The sequence below is a fragment of the Ambystoma mexicanum genome, chromosome 1p (genome assembly GCF_040938575.1).
Source record: "Ambystoma mexicanum isolate Mex_15411 chromosome 1p, UKY_AmexF1_1, whole genome shotgun sequence".
In the NCBI taxonomy this organism is placed as follows: domain Eukaryota; kingdom Metazoa; phylum Chordata; class Amphibia; order Caudata; family Ambystomatidae; genus Ambystoma; species Ambystoma mexicanum.
Genome location: NC_090921.1, coordinates 1,299,265,740 through 1,299,286,999, shown reverse-complemented (window position 1 = coordinate 1,299,286,999; position 21,260 = coordinate 1,299,265,740). Strand labels below are relative to the sequence as shown.

The window sequence follows — 21,260 nt, the reverse complement described above, 5'->3', positions numbered from 1 at the left end:
AACCCGTTTTCCCCTCCTTCTAATAGGACTCTGTTTCTCTTACTGTCTCCCTAAGTCTGTGCTAATCACAGTTCTTTATTCTCCCCCCCTACCCTTAAGAAAAGGAAAAAAGTAATAGCGGTCACTAATGTACTCTCAGTGTCCCCTTTTGCTGAACACTTTTATTTTATACTCCACTTCTTCATATATTCCCAGTACTAGTCAAGATAGCACTATGCGGCGCCGCCTTCCACCCCCTTTCGGAGCTAGGTTCCCATCACTTTTATCTCTTATTCACCTCTTAATCCTAATGGCCATATGCAAAGAAAAAAGCAAGGAAAATTTAAGATGATCTTTAGTAGATCTGCGTACCCCCTCTTCGTTCCCTGTCCTACACTTCACTCCCCGCTCCCCTTAAGATCGCTCGCACTCAGTACTCACGTGCCCGTCTTGAACCGATACTCTCCGAAACTGGGTCCGTCCAGGCAGTGTCGCCGTCAGCTCAACAGTCAGCCCCGACTCCGGCGAGCGGTACTCAAAGGGGATTTTTCAACCGGGATCCCGTACCCCCTCTCTATTGAGTGCGCACTTCTTAGTGTACCGGTCGCCGTTGGCGGGCAGCCTCCCGGAGCCGGCTCACCGTGCGTATCCCTTTTCGACCGGAGATTCTCGTGCCAAACGGGGACGGTTATAAGGAGTTTAGGAAGAAATAAAAATCACGCTATCGGGGTCACCACTGAAAGCAAGCGTCCCCAACCAGCACGATCCTCCCCGCAATGAGAGACAATGAAGGACTCTCCCAAAATGGGAATAAGGCCAAGACAGAGTGCGGGTGAGTGTAAATGGGAGTTTATCAATCAGAATTGGGCATGCAAAGAACTCTGCAAACTCCGAGAGCGCTCTGCCTGACAATAGCAAAGACAGGCGTATATATATATCTACAAAAAACGTCATCAAAACCTACATACTATAGGGGGCACAAGTTCATTGGGATTGGGTGGCGACGACTAACTATAGGTGCTGCTGCGGTGTGGTTGGTCTTGGCTGGAGGACGTCACTGGTCACCCTCGTGGGTTGGGCTGGGCCTGGCAGGTCGGCTTGAGTTCATCCGGGCGGTGTTGGTGTGCCAAGGCGGCTTGTGGCAGAGACGAATGCCTTTCCTGACTTACTTGCCCTCAGCCATGCACACTGCAGTCATTCAGTCATTTACAGTTCTATTCTCTTTAGTAAATCTTTCAATAGGTTAATGCAACACAGGAGGAATGCACCTTGTGAGGGGTCTGGAGATAATATATCGAGGCCTGGTTACTCGTGATCTGTTGACCGGGACCGTAGGTCGAGGGGCTAAGCTTCGGGGACTGGGGTGGGTGGTACAAGTCATTCTGTCTTGTTAGAAGTAGTTATGGATGTTTCGCTGTGTGTTGTCAAAGTGTTGGGTGTCCTGATTGCACAGGGCCATAAGTCTGAGACAGTCCGGTGGGTTGTGGGGTTTAAGAAGGGGTGCTTGAGTTTAAACTAAGGTTTACTGCTGTGCTGTAAATAATGCAGGTGGCTGGCCGCGGCCTTGGGTGCTGCAGTGGGGTTACAAGTCTTTGAAGCGGCTCCAGTCGGGGCGGGGGAGGCGTGATAACGCAGAGCGGGGCTCTGTTCTCATGTCTTGGCAGCCTTCTGAGGGAGGGAGGGGGATACATCGAGACCTTGTACGCTTTCACAAAGGTATCTCCCTCGTGTGTTGCCGAATATAGGAAAAGACATCGCAAACATTTGAATACTTTCTATGATACTTATTTAAAGTCACTTCAAAACATGCATTTAACCTTTGCTGGGTGCGTTTCGATTATACCCAGTCCGAGCATCATATTTGTACATTATATTCTAGCAGCTACAGTGTTTTAGTTACATGCATATACATTCGCAGTAAATGAGGTAGTAGTTGGGTCGGTGGAGTACATAGAAAACGACCCGCCACTGTACGTGACGGAGGTGGCATATGAGGGGCTCAGACATTCACACATGATAAGTGCACTCTCGCACATTCTTTACATGAGTTCATAGTATAGTTGCATCCGCTTTCTCGTGTACTCTAGCAGCATTAGCTTTAGTTATGGCGCGAAACCATGTGAGGTGGGCTGCCTAGTGATACACGCAACGAACAGATCCCTGGAGCGTTCCTTTATCATTGGCATCCACCAGTGATGGTGCGAGCTCGCCGTAGCTTATATTATGGGAGCATACTCTCTCATTCTAATACATTCTACAGGCATTTGTATTTTGTGGAAGAAAGAAATAAGGCAAGAAGTCTTGACACTAATATATACATATATATAAAGACTGTCTGCCATCAGAGGACCATTTTACTGTTCTTCCCATTGTTCAGGCCTGCTGGCCGGGTCAGGCTGATAGTGATGGTACACTGCGGGAGGTGAACTGCTACAATGTTAGCGTATTGCGCTAGCTCATGTCCGTCTTGTTCGTGGGAACGTGCTCGCAGCAGATCTGCCAGGGTGCTGCGGCAACAGGGATGTTCTCCAAGGGTGGGGGCCGCGCTACAGTGCGCTGAGCTCACACCATCTTTACCAGGCAAAGAATGGTTTCTGGGCCTAGCTAAATTTGTGTTGTAATCAATACATGTGGGCATTCGATATGAGTGGGCAATGTCTCCAGTGGGTGAGCCCTCCACCACCTGGGCCCGGGTGGCATGAGGGAACGCCCAATGGGCCATAGCCCTCACCTGGGGAAGAAACGCAGGCGAGAGGGGTCTCCTGGACCAGTCCTCCCCTACAATGGCCATGGCCTTTCCATTTTTACCATAAAAAGGAGTGCATTTGGCGTGAGAAAGTTGATTGTCAAAGTAAAGTGTGCGGTAGAGAAGAGTCACAAACAATGGGTGGTGTGCTTATTCGCCAAAAACATTAAGCGAGTTGTTTGATACTACAAGGGTTCAAGATCCGAGGACAGTGTCATTAGCAGGGACCTGCTCCGATGTGTATGGCATTAGGATGAAGCTTGTGCGAGCGTGCGATAACTTATTTTTTATCAGCCTAGAGCTAGCAATGTGTTTGCCATCTTAGTGTCTCCCGCAGAAGGTGGTGATATCAACTCCAATGACTCTGGAGTTTGTCCAGTGAAAGCGCTTATGTTACTGCAGGTATGGTAGGACATGTGCTCACAATATAAATAGTAGGTTCATAGTTCTGCTATACAGGTTCAATTTCAGCATGCAGTAGTGTCACAGTACTGCGCGCTGAATGCATTCGGCATTTTGCTGCATGATCCATCACAGCTCCACTGATGATACCATATAAACATAGGGCAAAAATGCACAATTTTCCAAGGGGAGGTTCATCCCATGATTATTAGGGTTACTAATGTGCCTAGATACCTCCGGGTAAGGTGCGCTCTATAAATAAATAAACTAAACTTACTGAGCACCACTCTGCGAAGTAACGCAGCACCTCATAATGGGTTACACGGTATGGAGAAAGGGTGTGTAGGATTTGTTCGCGTAAACCAAGAAAATGCAAGTGTTGCTGTGCTCCGATAGCAAGTATGTACTACACACATGGTAGACACAATATGAGTATCCAATTAAAACATATAGTAAGCAGTTTTCCACTTAGAACACCTGTGCGGGGTGCAGTAAACTAGCCTTTTATATCAAGACCTGCCTTATTAAAGCTGTTTTTGTTAAATATGAGGTGCTGTTTGTCCAATCGCATGATGAATGCCCTCAAGAACTGGAATACGTGGCGATCTCTTAAAAACATGGGCAAAAATCTGATATCCGACTCCGCTTTTTTTTTTAATCACTGTGCTAATATTTAAAACTTGAGGAAATCGGAAACACTGTGAAAGGCAGCCCAAAACGGACATGTAAGATGGGCCAGTCCTAGTGCTTCAAGACTGAATTGCACACTAATAATCTTCACTACTCAAGAGTCCAAATCTTCCTCGTCCCAGTCCTTACGAATGAGGATTCTGCAGGTCTACCAATAAAGATGAGAAAGCATATGCCACAAAACATTGAAAATGCTGCAAAATATGTATTCATAATGTTTAATGCATTTTGGTACTAAAGGAGCGGTCCTCAACACAGTGGTTCAAAATGACTGTCAAATTCCCAGGACTATGCGATCTATAGCACCAGAAAAAAATATATATATATTTTTTTTAAAAAGGACGAAGAGAAGGTTGAACCAGGTGGCTTCGAGAAGAAACCTCCCTTGTATACGGGCCACGAAGCAGTCACCAACCCGTCGCTTGACATGGGGAGGGGAACCTCCTGGAAGTCATAAGCAAGCAAAATAAGTGGTCTGTCCATCCACTAGTAGGACAGTTTTTCGCGTTATGGCCAAAATCAGACAAGTTTGGACATAGAATCACGTCAGGAAGAAAACAAATATACTGTACTGGGCACACCAAAGTCCTAAACAATGGGCAAGGTTAGTTGCCAATGGACATAGCACCTTAAAACTTCAAGATGTTCAAAGGAGATCAGAAAACACATATATATATATATATATATATATTCTCTCTTTAAACTTCCAGAACCAGGGGACAGGGAGAACGAGAAGTTTGCAACATGAAATCATTCATAAATAGCATAGAAGTCAAGGCCTCCTCTATAAAACACTAACAAGCCCTAAAGGTTCATACTGCGAAGCCCAGCAGGAAAAGACCAAATACGACCCCAAAACAGATAGGAGATCCAGCTTTTGAGATGCACCAATTTACAAATGACCACCACTTCCGATTTTAAAGATTTGATGGAGCAAGGACATCTAGGCTCTTGAAATGCAGAGGCCAGTTCAGCTGGCAACCCCTCATATCCGTTCAACATGCAGTGTGATGGAGAATCACATCAGGTTGTGGAGTGACGGGGACAAGGCCACCTCAACTGGGATCGGTCAATGGAAGCATCCGTAGATGAGTAGAGGACACTGACAGAATGAGGTCATCACTCAAAGTGACTCTGATTTTATTTTGGCTATCACCTGAGGGACCATAGGGAATGGAGGGAATGTGTAAATTAACTGGCTTAGACAATGGATAAAACATGGCCTTCTCTGCCCCGGTTAATGGATCCCTGGATGACTAACATATGCTTTGGTTACCATATGTCCGCTTAAACTAAAACAGGTGCAGAGATAATCAGGGGGACCAGATGCCAATAGTGCATTTAAAATTGCCACCACTTCCCTCAAATTGGAGGATTGCACTGTTTTTGTTGTCAGCCACTGACCCAAGAGTCAGCTTGGATGGCACAATTCCTCCCCAACCATGCACTAGTGGCAACAGCGATCAGTTCACCGAGGTCCAGATCCCTGAAGCCATGAGCGCTGGTCATCCACCAGTGGAAGTAGTTCCTTAAACCATTGTTAATGGACTCTATTTCCCCAACTCCTTGATTTGAGTGACCAGTGAAGGAATAGCTAACAAGCTAATGATGTCAGGAGAAACCTCCCCCATCGATTAAAACATCGTATTCTACCCTTGGGGAATTATTATTCCAGCAAACGTAATCAGTCTCTTTAGCTTTTAAAATGGAGGGCTGGAATACATATTGGGAGAGCTTGAAAAAAAAAAAAAGGAGGATTACCAATTTTTATCGGATTCATGCAACCCAACAAAGATATCGTCAATAGGCCCCATTTACTCGGTTGACACGCTATTTCCTTCAATAGCTTCGTACATCCCCGATAATTCTGGGGTCACTATCACACCTAAGAGTTTAATGCTATCTCGTGCCCAGCCTAATTGAGTTTGTATGCAGTGTACCTGAACTTCCTCCATGGAAAGAGAAAGATTTAAAATTTCAGACTTACTATAATTGCCACCAAACCATAATTCTTTAATTCACGTTCAACTGAGATCAAAGTTCTTTCCGGATCTGTTATAAACATGCCGTCCTCACAGTCCATAATTTTATGCGATATCCCACCGAACATTATCCCAAATATGACTGTAGTTGGGAGAACCATATCTAAGAACGGCTCAAGACAAATGTCGTAAAGCAACAATGACATCAGGCATCCCCGTTTAGTCCCTCTTCGAAGTATAATGGGGGAGGAGAGTTGTTCACTGATCAAAAGCGAGGGCCATTGTTTTTTTTATAATTTACATTTATTTTCTCAATAGATTTCGGGCCAAAGCCCATCTTCCTTAGCATTAGAAAAAGAAACCCTCACTCAGCCCAGTCATAAGCCTTTTCGGCATCGAGGGAAGAGTATGACCACAGAGGTGCCCTTTTCCCTACTTTTTCCAAAATATGGCAAGTTTGCCTGATGTTATCATGGGCCTGACTGTGCTTTATGAAGCCGGATTGATCTGGATGTAAATTGCAGGAAGCAAACTCTCAAGCCCATTAGCCAGTATTTTGGAATACATTTTTGCATCTATATTTTTATGGGCCAAAACCTTTTTGACCAGAAAATGAATAGTAAAAGCATGTGCCCGGTTCTTCCACTGGTACCACTCAGATTTCCACTTGAACAACCTGCTGGTGGGACCGAGTGGTCATTTTCAAGTACCACGGTTTCAGAAAATTCTATTGTGAATCCTTGTTTTACAAGGGCCAGTATGCAGTGATTGGACACTGGAGCAGTCGGTTCCATGAAACTGCTATATACAATGTCGGACAGGCCCATGGATCAGGGGTTGTTGGAGAAAGCCAAGACTGTGGATTGTGATGGATGTGTGTGAATGGGAAGAACAGATTGGATGGGTAAATCTGCGAGTCACTGGCAGGCCTTGGGAGTCTGCCAGGATGAAAAGGTCTTGAACTGCTATGCAGATATAGCTTCCAGTCTTCCACCTCTTGTTTCAAGATTCGTATAGCGGTAACAACAGACCTAAATAGTATATGGCAAATAAAGAAAATTATCCCACAGTAATACTACCATTAATAATGCCCCTTGGCTGCCTAAATTCATTTAGAATACCATACCTAAACAAAGGCCACGTCAATGTTACTCACACCATTCAATCAGCTCCCACATACTCATTCAAATCAGAACTTCCAAACCAAAGGCCTTGCATGACACCACTAAAACCTCTCAATACTCTCTATCATAACAGGAAAGATCCTTAAAAAATCCGGATCTAATTCTTTCAGCACAAAAATGGAGGAGTCTACAGATTCCCCTATAAGCTCTCCGCACGACCTACAATGTCCCCATTTCTCCTCCCAATGAGCTTTTAACACATTGAATGCACCCAAACAACAGTTACAGAGTGCGACCCCTCTGTCACGATAATCCCAACAACTTCCAAAATGGGACCTTCTCCTGGAACCTTAAACAGTCCCTACTTCTCTCACCGGAAATTTTGAACACTTTTCCAAACCATCAGTATGCTGAAAACCCAAAGTTGCTTGCTGCTCAAAAACTGTCTCTTTTTGAGTTTCGAAAACTTACTTTTCACTTGCGGACAGTTCACTCCTTTTCCTGTATTTTGTTTCTTCCTGACACTTACGCTGATAAGCTCTCGCTACTGCTCCTCCCAATAATGTCACTTCACCTGCCTGTGTTACAGCACCAGCGTAATCCAAATCCGTAGGAAACTCCCTCTGATCAACATCGCTTTTCCGTTTGCCCAGCACTGTGATGATCCTTTCTGTAGAAGAATGAACCCTCACGTCGTCCTCCGAACACCCGCAAGACTGTGTCATGCCTTGTGACATCATTCTAGCCGCGACCAGCAAGCCTCACAGAGCTCCCTTCCAACTGCCACTTCACTCCTCTAGACGCCTTGTGTATGTCCTGAGCACGCCCTGTGTACTTCTAAAATTACACACCTTGTGTACGTCCTGTGCACGCCTTGTGCACTTCCAAAATAAAATTAAACCCCAATCCACGAACAGTTCAGTGGGTTTTCCTTGTTGCCAAAGCCTTGCATTTCACGTACACACCATGCGTACTGACAGGAGAATACTCCTGCCCTTCTGTGTATATTGGGTACGTAATTCACTCTTCTTTCCCAGTCACTCTAAGCGCATATTTACATATACAGCACATACTCTGTGCGGCTGTCCCTTCTAAGCTTACCTCCCTTGCAGCGCCTGTCACAGATGGCCCCAAACATTGATTTACAATCCTAACACCTCGCGGCCTCTCGCGCACAGCTTTTCTGCTCTCACCTGGAGCCCCGAAGGAGACAGAGCACTGTGTTCTCTCAGTACTCTTCAATGATCGCTGCTGGCGCAACAACAGTTCCGTTTTCTTTTTTTTTCACTGTAACGCTCCTGAAACTGGCATCCTCGTCGCCAATGTAATAGTCGGCCGTTCGTAATGAATCTAGTACAGTCCTTTATAATGAGTACTTTATTTTTTATATAATATGAGTACTTTTATTTGTTATAGTGCTGAGGTGAAGTTCTCAGTTACAATTCAAGATTGGAACATAAACATCCACCAGCCCCCATGGTCAGCCGCACTCGTACTCACACACTCTCTCTCTCTCTCTCTAACTGTCCACCTTGGAACCAGCACACGCAACATTCCACTCCACTCCAAGTTCCATTCATATGACATCACACGAAGCAGCCTGAATGTGTTACTCACATGAAGGGCAATGCTCCAGATCACTACAATATGCTTTTAAATTCTTAATAAATTACACATAGGACTACTTGAAGATAATTTTCAAAAAGCGCTGGTTGGTTTGTAGTTGCTCGCGGTTACAATTGTAACAGAGTTTGACACTAATGACAGTTCTACCGTATTATCGGTACTACTGCACACTCGCGTACGATTTAGTTAGCAAAACCCCATAAGATCATGGTATAAAATAAGCAGGGTCGCATAGCAATTTCAATTTGGTATGCAATTCTGTATGTTTGCTAATTAAATTGACAGTTGTGGCGCACAGCTAGCTATATAAATGATCCTGTACAGTGAAAAGAGAACTTGGCCTGCATTCCTCTCTTGCCCTCAGGGCTTTCTCCACTCTTTGGTATCTGTTCACTGCAAGTTTAAAGGGGCTAACGGAGAGAGAGCAGCAGTAACCATCTGCCCCACTCTTAAATATGCCAAAAGCCTGCGTGGGAGAAAGACTGTTCTCCAATTACATTCCTAAAAATTAAGAGCACACATATTTCTTAATTACAGTATTGCTAAAGTAAAACATTGTCACCAGATTTGGCTCCGAGTGTTAATAGCAATAAATATCGCTTTCATGCGTGGGCAGGGCTGGTATGTTGCGATTGAGCCTACATGGCTTAGTTTTGAGGTTTTTAGTGTCCCTGCCCTCCCCCATGTGTTATTGAATGCTGAATTGAATACAGTTGATATCAATGATGGGCAAGGGCCATCTTGTCCACCTGAAGTTGAGATTTACCCTGCCTGCCACAACACCATACCATGTATTTAGTATCCAGCTACTCATTCATGAAACTTGTGAACTTCTCCTTACACAGAAAATGATAGGGCAACCATACAGTATATGGGACACTGCCTTTTGCAACACCAGCTGCACCCAGTTTCACAGAGCTTTCCACTGAAAACAGTTTTCAGAGCTTTTCTGTCATATCTATTTATGTCCATTCATGTTACTAACCTGTAACATGAATGGACATTTTACAGACACTCCTCTCACTGATTTGTTACATCAGCGGTACCACCAGAAAAGCTGTATTCTTGTTCTTTTTTAAAACTTTTTATTGACATTTTTCAAAATAACCATCACTCACATGCCAACATTAACCATGTCCCACAACACCCCACAGTTGGTACACTATATCAGCTGAGGGCATCACATTTTTTCTATCATATCTCCATAGGTATCATATGTAAACTTGTACAGCAAAGTGTTCTATGGTCTCTTAACACGTCTCCAATTCGGTGTATGGTCCTTGTTGGGTTTATTCACCACTTTGTGATTGGTGACTCTGCACGGTGTATTGCTCTTGATTTTCCTGGTCTCTTGGGGCTGTGACTGTCAGTCCCTTTGAGTTTGCTTATTAAAAAGGTAGTATATAAGGACCCCATATGTCTTTAGTACCAGGCTGGGTGTGCATTAGATAACTAGTCATTTCCATGTCATTGTAGTACAGGATATCAGCCTGCCAATGTTCCACCTTTAAGCATTGTGTTCCTCCCCACATCATCGCTACCCGCCCCTTAGCCAGAAGCAGCTCTATTAGTTTCCTCACACCTTTAGGTATGCCCAAGCAACGCAATCAGTGGGCTTGGTTCTATTCTTCCACCTGTTATTTCACAGAGTATTTCAAATAATTGTCCCCAGAAGGCCAGGGTAGGAGGGCACCCCCACACAGAAAGTCAGCCGAGGCGTTGTGACATTTTGCATAGCTGCTTGGGACATCTGGGAAAAAGCTGTTGAGTTGGTGTGTAGTAAAATTGATTCATGTATTTGAAATGGATTAGCTTGAATCTACCATCAATAGCCACTTTCCTCGTCCCCTTGCAGCAGTACCTCCAGGTCTCATCTGAGATCACCTTTCCCAAAGAGAGCTCCCCTATTTTCCTGGAGGAGGCCTTTGTCTCCTCTTTGGGGACGAGGCTCATGTCATGCATGGCTGAGACCACTATTGTCAAAACCAACCTAAGCCATTGTATCTAAGATGGGGGACACCTGTGGTTGTCTGGGGAACGTCAGGAAAATGCTGTATTGTTGCTCATTTCATGTTTGGTTAGAATTAACTTCTGGTGACATTAAAAATATCAGTGCAAAACTGCTAATCAAAGACGTTTGTTTTGTAATCAAGAAGATTATAATTAGCGCATTTTGCTAATACATTTTTTGGAAGCTAATTTATGCTTTGTAAGATGAAGTCTATTTGGAAGGAAAACAGTTGGTTAATCAAACAGTAGCAGATCTTAAGGTTCTAGAGGCAGCTTCTTCACACTGTAAGGCTTTCAACGTCTAATTCGCAATCCTAGCTAAAAGGCAGTTCAGAGCTATGCCTCAGGAGTACAGCTCAGGGGCAATGTGCTCGCCTTGGAAACAAGACGACATGGAACAACACAGGTTTGATCCCCGGGTCCGCGCTTAGAATTCTCTGGGTATTAAGCGTGTTATAGATATCATGTGGCTAAGGTTTCACACTGTGACTGCGCCACATGTTAGTCATAGATAAGATTTTTAAAAGGTATTAGGCCATCAAAAATTATTAGCAGAAGGTATTAGGCCATCAAAACTTATTAGCAGAAGCCAGTTACATATTTGGAAACTCCCGTAGGAGGCCCTTTTAATTTGTTAACACGTGTCGGCTCATACCGATTACTTCCAAGTAGGTGGGATTCTAACCCAGGGACTTGTATACAAACTGTTGAGTACTTGAAGTAATCAGAATGATGCAACTACGACATTGATATATGCCCTGTTTTGAGAAAGGCTCGATATGAACCGAAACACGTGTTAAATAAAAAAGGACCTCCTACGGGAGTTTACAAATACGTAACTGGCTTCTGCTGATCATTTTTGATGGCCTAATAACCTTACAAATCTTATCTATGACTAACATGTGGCGCAGTCACGGTGTGAAACCTTAGCCACTTGTCTAAAACCTCAGAGATGGGGTAGTGGTTCCTCTGAAAAACTTTTCACACAGACGCGACACTCTTGCCCCAAGAGTAAAAAAGGGTACAGGCCTAAGAGCTTGACCTCAACAAAACTACCCGTTATAAATATATCAATCAATCGAGAGGCTCAAAATCTTGTGAAGCAGCAGAACAAAAGTTTCTATGGATACTTTCTAGTCTCTAGTCTTTATGATGCTGAACAGACACCCTGTTAAAGGACTCACAAAATCATCTTGGATCAGAGGTAAGAGGGGGGGGCTCCGAGAGTAGTTGTTCCCACTACTAAAATGGTTTGGAACACCCTTGCAGGCCTTCTAAGGTCGAGAACAAAGCAAGAGTCCCACAGGACAGCAGAGGGCTCAGCGGGCTAAACCTTCCAGCTCATCTCTGGCATGCTTCAGCCCACATGATACTTGGCTCCTTCTGTAGTTTGGTATGAACCACTGTAGATCGACCAGGAATGGATACAGGGCCCATTCTCTTATCCAAAGTTTGATGCAAGATCGAATCTGATGCAAGATCGAATCTGGACAACCAATAGAAGATCTGCTGTCTTGCATGCACACCAATAATGGTCCACAGTGGTCCTCATGCATACCAGACATCTTGGCACAAGTAGTGTGGATTAGGACCAGACAGTCCCAATCCTCTCCCAGGGCACTAGCACAAGTGGCATGCAGGAATCCGCAAAGGATGTGGTTTTTCGCAGGAGGCTGCATGCTCAAATAAGGAAGTCCCAGGTCAACCTGAACTGGGGGACGGCCAAGGGACTAGATGGCCAAAGGACAGGACAAAAGACTTTGTGGCACTGCCATTTTCGGCACTGGCCACAGTCATGAGCCATCAGTGGTAAGAGTGGTACATCTCGCTAAAAAGTAGTAAAACTACCATTACAGTAAACTGCTGCCACCAGTTCATCCAAGACACACTTTTACATTCACCAAAAAATTCCTTAGAGGGTGTCTACGGCCATAAAACAAAAAGGACACCAGTGCACGGTACAGAAAGTACTTTCCAAACTGAAAGTTACCAAGGAAGGACAACATAGTCAAAGACCAAGGGAAGCATAGTTGCCCAGTACTGAGAGTCTGAAGGACGCGTCACTTTCCACGTAACACATTAGCAAAAGCCTAGGGGAGTGCAGCTGAAGGCTGTGCTCTACTAGAAAGAGTCAGGTCAACCAAAGAAAAGCAAAACGTTTGGGGGGTCCATAATATGCATTCAAAGAAATATGAACCAAGTACCGTGCAAGTACCGCTTGGCCGCTGCCTGCTGTCCGCTGACCGCTGTGTGCTGTTCGATTACCTTTGGATTTCCATCTCACAGAAGGACTTCAAATTCCAGCAGGCTGTGCAACAACTGTTGACACACCCCCTTGGAGGCGTGTATTTATTCGAACTTCCGCGCGCGCGCACCGTACCAAGTACCGTGCAAGTACCGCTTGGCCGCTGCCTGCTGTCCGCTGACCGCTGTGTGCTGTTCGATTACCTTTGGATTTCCATCTCACAGAAGGACTTCAAATTCCAGCAGGTGAACACCATATATGTATGGACTAAAGGACATTACTACATGAACTAAGTTCCTCACAGCTATTTTATTTTGTCTGTTTAGGCTGTGCAACAACTGTTGACACACCCCCTTGGAGGCGTGTATTTATTCGAACTTCCGCGCGCACCGCGCGCGCGCACCGTACCAAGTACCGTGCAAGTACCGCTTGGCCGCTGCCTGCTGTCCGCTGACCGCTGTGTGCTGTTCGATTACCTTTGGATTTCCATCTCACAGAAGGACTTCAAATTCCAGCAGGTGAACACCATATATGTATGGACTAAAGGACATTACTACATGAACTAAGTTCCTCACAGCTATTTTATTTTGTCTGTTTAGGCTGTGCAACAACTGTTGACACACCCCCTTGGAGGCGTGTATTTATTCGAACTTCCGCGCGCACTGCGCGCGCGCACCGTACCAAGTACCGTGCAAGTACCGCTTGGCCGCTTAGCCGCGAAGTTGCGGCGAAAGATTTTGACTCTAAATTATTTATTTACTTCTACTTACTCAATTTTACTTAGCAAATTTGGCTTATTTTTAAGTTTGGCTCATTACAATATCATGATTTAGTTCCTTATCGCTCACGATACTTAACTGTGATTAACAGTCCTACTACCCCTGCAGTTGTGAAGAAACCACTACTTAGTTCTACCTCCTTTGAAGCTAATTTTCCTTTTATGCGTTCATACACTTTGAAAACTAACATGCCTGAGGTACCGGATTTACCACTTACTCCAGCAAACAGTTTCTCCAAAACTGTTGTCAAAGCCAAACGCTTGGCCACTCGAAAAAGCATAACACTCACACCAGTGCCCAAAACCTCTCTAGCGAAGTATGATATTCGCTCCTTTTGTGCGCAGCCTACAAGTCATGTACAGGCCGTCATCTCAGCCCCAGTCCCATCAGAAAAGATTCTAAATAATACCTCCCTAACCTTAAAGCAAATACAGCCATTGCAAGCTCGCTCTTTACAAAATGAAGAACAGTGCATGTCGGACAACACCATTCTACAAACCATCACGTCTCCGACTATCAATCCAAAACAATATGCACCCCTACCATCTGTGGCTGAGGAAGAAGATCAAAACGAAGTGTTTCTTAATACACCATCATGTGTCTCCAATATGATTCAGAACTCTTCTGTGGTGTCAAATACACCGGATTACCGCGCACCGTGTTCCATGGACTCTAGTGTTTCTTCAGTAGTCTCTTTCATACAACCCACTCCTCGACGACGTTTAACATCTCCTGAACACCCGTCAACTTCTATCAACAATGGCCTCTTAGAGATTACCCTCACAGCGGTAAACACCACGATCAAAAGTTTATACAATATGTTTGAAACCCTTGAAAAAAAAATTAATCATCAATCAAAACAAATTGATAAAATTGCAACGTGGATACAATTGCACCCCTATATGAATCAACCGAAACCACATAATGATATAGAGGATGTACATTCCCAGGCAATTTTAATTGAGGATGAAATCCAAGAAACTGCAGTTCCTGCTATACCTGGTATCATCCGACCGGTGGAAAGTGTTAATCACACCAATCACGATCCAAATGCATCATGGATTAGTGTTGACAAAATACCTACAAGCCCACTTTCGATAACTTCAGCAACCTATGATGTCTTTAAAAAACAAGCCCATCAGGGCCCTTCTGCAAGAACTCTTATTACAAGATCACGTCATACCACACAAAAATCAAGACGAATGATGAAAGCGAAAGCACGCTTAGTGATGAATGACGCCATCCAAAAAAAAGCTCTTACTAATATTCAATCTAGTTCTACTGCTCAACAAGCAGAAACAACAAACCAAATCAGAGCGACGCCAAATGAACATCGAGTACCAACAGCAGCTATTATGTTTCCTGCTCCAAAACAATGCACCAAATCCCCAAGTGACTCTCAGATAAATACTTCCACTACTCAGACGCGATTAATCCATCCATCCTCACACTCACCTTTGAATGCATTGATCGCTTTATCTGAAGAAACGGAAGATCCCAGGATGAATACTGCTCTTAATTCCAAAAATCAGCCGACACAATTTTGCCCAGCTGTATCATCGTCATCATCACACACAAAAACATCTCTCAGTGCGAACTCTGACCGAAGCTATATTTCTGAACGAGCTGAAGAAATTAAAGCAGCTGTAGATGAATATTTATATCATCGTTCACTACATTCTAACTTCAACCATCCCAGACAACCAGCAAACTGGGAATCGCACTTACAAATACAGGATGAAAATTATCCCATAGAAAATGATTGGACACATGTAGCCCATTCGAAATGTCAACTAACAGGACCACGATCCATCTTGACTAACGACGTGCAGAATAAGAAAGTAGTCCAATTTGCAACTGCTGAACAACCAATAAAAAAGACACAGACAATTCCTCCAAAAAAAGAAACCAAGAAGAACAAATTTCATAACTTTCATACTCTTATCTTGAAATGCCGCAACGCTCCACATGCTCAATATGACTTGTCCAGAACAAGTGTTCTCAACATATTTGGCGAACTACCAGCTCTGGAAGATATTTCATCATCTGACATTGACCAAGTAGAATTTCTGTGCGATAGCAATCTTTCAATCGTCCGTCTTTGGATCAGATCTGGTCTTGTGTTAAACACCCTATGGCGAGCAAAAATGGCCCTATTCGAAATGGGATTTTTATTGGCGCAAGACCCAGAAAGAAGTCACAATGAACAACAAGAGCAAAAACCAAAACAAAATCATTATACACAAAACAATCAACGACAAGAAGCATGTATATGCGCCTTTTGCAACTTATCAACCAAAACATAACCATCAATGAGCTCGTCTGAACAAAATATTACCTTGATCTCATGGAATTCACGAGGCTTTCGACATTTATTGAATCAAGAACAGAATTGTATAAACAACTTTGAAATAGTAGCACTGCAAGAAACATGGATCACACAAACCCCACTATGGGATGAGCATTCTGTGGTACATCTCCCAGCAATCACCTCTACAAAAGGTCGACCTATGTCAGGCTTATTAGTGGCTGTTAGAACTACATCAGGCCTTAAACTCCACGCTTGGGCTTCTCCGAACAACTTCATGCAATTAGTCGAAATCTCGAGAGGTTCCGTGCGTATTGCATTAATTAATCTGTATCGCAATCCAGCGGCAATTCCTGACAAGATCTTTTATAAAGATTTATCTAACCTATTAGAAATAATCTCGAAAACTTCGAACATCTCAACTATCATAATTGCTGGTGATTTCAACCTACATGATATGTCCACATTCAAAAGAACCTTGTCTCCAGATATCACTAGAGCTCAAAATTTCATGACTGAGTGGAATTTATTTCTCGCGAATGGCTCGCTTCCAGGCGATATACCATCTCGACCCACGTGGCACAGAGGCAAATTTACAAGTACTATCGACTATTTATTTCTTTCTGAAGATTTATTCATGAAGGCTCAAAAATTTGAAATCATACAACAATCAACAAGTGATCATAACATGCTGCTATTGACTTGGCCTTGGACAGAACTCCAAGCAGATCCACAACATCGAATGATGCCAAATCTACAAATTAATAATGCTAAAACAAGATTTAAATGGACCCGAGACAAGCTAACAGCAATGGAAAGAGCACTTCAAGTACAAACAAACTCCCCTACGTTTCAATCTTATCCAACAGTCCTGAATATGTTCAATGAGGTTCACCATATACATCTTATCTCATCAAAAAAAAAAAACAAACATGTCTATGACCACCAATTACAGAAGGTGAAATCCGCTTATAGAAAAGATCTAAGACAGACGCGAACCCTACCTACAGATCAGCAACAACGAGTCAAAAGAAATCTAAAATGCAAATACAAAAACTGGATACGTGGTCATAAAGCCTCCATGTTTCAAAAAGACAGTGAAAATTTCATGGACCTAGCTCGAACCAAAAATACAGCTCAAATATGGTCCCTTTTGAATGAAACTGCTGTCCACAAACAAGTCGATACACAACTAAATGGTGTGACAGAGAGAGAATGGATAAAACACTTTTCCAAACTATATCATGATGAAAATTTTGAACATTATCATTATTTAACACCAAGCAATGCACCTTGGAATCTTGATATTTCTACAGAAACCATCGAAAGCTTCATAACTAAGGCCTCTTCATCTCGAGCGGCGGGACCCGATGGTCTAACAAACCAAATGATGAAAGAACACCCACATGCATGGGCTAGAATCTTAAACAATATATTCCAACAGATTCTATACACAAAAACTATACCTGCATCATGGTGCACGTCATTAATAGTTCCTATCTTCAAAAATGGAAACCGTGAAGCCCCTTCCAACTATCGCCCCATCGCTCTTCTGGACACCCCGAGCAAAATCTTTTGTAGATTTGTTTTGCGAGATTTTAACCAATGGACTCTGGAAACTCAACATCGAGACCCAAATCAAACGGGCTTTGTACCAGGCATGGGAACAGCTGTTAACTTAATTACATTACATGCTCTAAAAAAACAAGCGCATTACACCAAGACGCCTATATATTTTGCATTTATCGATTTACAGGCAGCCTTCGACTCTATCTCTCGAGGTAAACTCATTGACAAGCTCATTGAAGAAGAATGTCCTCCTACCTTGATTGATATTATTCATGCGTTACATTCTGAAACATCAATACGTATCAGACTATCAATAATGGGTCTACTATCTGCTTCTATTAAAACATCAAAAGGGTTAAAACAAGGCTGTCTACTAGCATCCGCCTTGTTTAACTTTTATATTCAAAATATAAAAAAGATTTTTAGAGAAATAACATCAGATTCTCCTAAGTTAAACAATGTGATTATACAAGCCCTTTGGTATGCCGACGATCTAGTACTCATATCAAAAACACCTAGTGGCCTACAAAAACTTTTGACAGCCCTGTCACAATATTTTGACCTAAACGAACTCACTATAAACATGAAAAAATCACAAATAGTGCAATACGTCCCAAAAAGATCTTTGAACAATAGAATGAACTGGCAAATTAAAGACGTCCAACTTGATATTGTTAGAAATTATACATACTTAGGATTGGCCTTTGATGATGTCCCCAACATCGACACCCAAAAACTCATCATTGCAAATAAGGTGATCCCAGCCATATCGCAAACCAGGATAATTCTGTTTAAATTTGGCAAATTTTCAATAGCCCCGGCAATCCAATATTGGCGACAGAAAATCACGCCCACTCTTCTCTATGGACTAGAAACCAGACCATATATTGAAAATTCATTCTTTGAAAAAATCGAAGCAAAATACTGGCGACACTCATTAAGAATCCCGAATTGTACACCTGGCTCTTGGTTACGATATGAGCTGGGACTCACTTCTTTACACGCCAGATATCACTGGCAATTATGTGCGCTCTTTAGGAAATGTATAGTTTATGACAAGAATAACACCTTGTTAGCAACTATATCAGATTACATGTTCCACTCTAAACACCGTTTTGCTCAAAACTGGACGAAGAATGTAATAGTAATATTGGCTAGGGCGGAAATTACTCTTGAAATGCTAATTAACAATCCGAATCATGTCAAAAAAAAAATCTTTATGCAAGATTGGATAACTACCCGTACCAACTGTCTTTTATATAAACATTTTAATGCACAAGCATTTCGGGACAAAAAAATGGGAGTAACTGAGACCTACTTGCTTAAAGCTCCAAATCCTAAACTACGATCAGCGATCCTACGTCTACGCTTGAATTTGTGGCCCACTCGAGATATTCAAGCTCAGAGAAAACAGCTAAATTCGGAAAGTAATTACTGTCGATTTTGCTTTAATACTTCTATTCGGGAAACACTCGAACATCTTGTTATGAAATGTACTGCACTATGTAAGCTGAGAACGATACACTATGCTAATCATTTGCTCTACATGTCTCATATATTACCTGAACATAGATGGTTAACCATACTCACAACTGAAAATATGAGTCTATACATAGCCACAACCAACTTTTTGTATGCTCTAAAATTAGAAGACGAATCTACCCCCACTGAAATATAACATGAAGAAGTCTTCTATGATGACTTGTGAACTAGCGCGAAGTTTACCATGTTATACTAAGTAATGTTATGTGATGATCTACATATAGTTGCTATGTTTTAAGGTTTTAAGTTGGTTAAGTAAGTAAGTATAAGTACGAGTCTTACAAAACTGTGTAATTTTATGATCTTGTGTCGACATGCATATTTTATGAATGATTACCTATGTGAAAACCTGACGACAATGAATTAAGTATTTGTTAACCTTTTTAACAAACTGCTCAGGGAAAAGGAAAAAAAAAAAAAAAAAAAAAAAAAAAAAAAATTTCCTTTTCTTGCTTGGTTTCATCATTCTTTTGTAAAAATTGAAAAGTTGAGTAATCAGCTAAACCAATAAAAAAAAAAAAAAAAAAAAAAAAAAAAAATATGAACCACAGAGATGACTTTAGAATAAGTTGCCATAAGCAAGCCAAGTGGCAAATAACTGTGGTACAAAATACCTAAATTGCATTATATGAGGAGCAACTCTATAGGCATTGGGCTTTAAAAAAAATAACATAACAGCATGATATATTCACATAAGCTATGGCGTGAATCACTTACAGAGCTGCAGATTAAATGATTTGCCCAGGATCACACACTTTGGTTAAATGGCAAGCAACTGAGCACATCTTCCCAGGTTTAGTTTATAAACATTTATTAAAGTTTTGCTTTGCATTTCATGTGCTTAAAAAATACTTTATTAATAGCAACGCATTGGAAGAAAAACACATTACATAATAAACTAGCCGTTCATAGTAAACTAAGTATACACTATAAACATTGTCATGGAAATATGTTGTGCAATGAGAGTATGGTTTTAGTTTCATTCTCCCCATCCTGCATGCAAAGTCACAATAGCATCATGCAGATTAATGTGAGCCTAACAAACCCCCCATGGGTTTTTAAGCCAAAGTCATCATTTCATAAAGCATGCAGCATTATGCCCTCTTCCCACTTCTGATCATTCCCTCCCATTTCTAAAGGGACAACATTCCATGCTAATAGTTACTAAAATTCCACTCCATCTCATCAGTGCCCAATGGCTCACAATGAAATGCTCTGGAACATTGTCCTGGCAGTTGGACACCTCTTCCGTTCATCAAGGGTAGGGTGTCCTGCTGCCAGGACAATGGGAGAGCTGGAATTTGCTAAGCACACATCGTCCTGCCAGTGGGACACCTTTCCCATTGGGCACCGTCATTGAGGTGCCAAACGAGAGGTGTCCCACTGACAAATGTCCCAGTGAGGGTCTCCGAACAGCCTCTGGGGGGCAGCTCCCTCCAGCACCCCCCCCCCCCCCCTCCGGTACGCCACTGAGTCTTAGGGCGATCAGTGTGGTACGAGGGGCAAATCAAATTCTACAATGGCTTCATAATTTGGAGAAACTGGAACGAGTGTGGGGGTAGATACGGCCCGGAATGATTCCAAGAGTGTTGTATACGGATACTTATAGGTGTGTATGAAGCAGTAACCTGGAGATTAGAGGTATATTATGTGTAGCTCATGGAACATGGCGATAAACAGTACACATAAACATTGAAGTTGATTAACAACAGCTGCTGAAATAAGGGTGAAGCGACACATTACAGAAGCTACCCGCCCCATTCTCTATCAAGGAACTGGCCATGAGCCTATACCACTCCCTGTCCCGATCCTGAATCTCCTTAGTCCTTACCCCAGCTCCGATCCCTTTGCAGGCTCTTCCGCTCTCCTCGTTCAAACTCTGCTGCTTCGCGCCGCGCGCCTGCCATTGGTTGTAACATTGCAGCGAACGGCATGCCGGGAGTTGAAGTACGTCGAGGGTAGGCTACGGAGACTCTTTACGACCTTTTACGACAAACTCGTCTCAGACAGCCTGACGAAGCCATCCACCGAATTACTTATTTTTTTTTAGATCAGTCTAGATACGTAACTACCAACAGCAAAGGAAGGACCGTCGGCCGCCTGCCCCCGTGCCCTCTCTCTAACCCGCCCTCTCCGTAATTCTTTAGTGTAACTTCAAATCATCCCAGCAGTAACTTGAGGGCGGGTTTGTCACCTCTCAACCATTTCTGTTGAAAAGGCGGGTGAAATCACCCGATTCTGTTTTTGGCGGGTGAGAC

General features: G+C 42.9%; 1 protein-coding gene across 2 annotated transcripts in view; it reads right to left on the bottom strand.

The window, feature by feature from the left end:
• Window positions 1–20,990, bottom strand: part of LOC138453200 (kinesin-like protein KIF18B) — a 430,482-nt gene extending 409,492 nt beyond the window's left edge. Inside the window, exon 1 of one of the 2 annotated variants that reach the window (XM_069605828.1) lies at window positions 20,834–20,990. In XM_069605828.1, coding sequence (XP_069461929.1) covers window positions 20,834–20,936 — 103 coding nt within the window. In that variant the 5' untranslated portion in view covers window positions 20,937–20,990. Of the gene's footprint in view, window positions 1–8,540; window positions 8,563–20,833 lie in introns of those variants that run through there. The other variant, XM_069605836.1, reaches the window with a different exon arrangement.
• Between the last annotated feature and the right edge of the window lie 270 nt (window positions 20,991–21,260).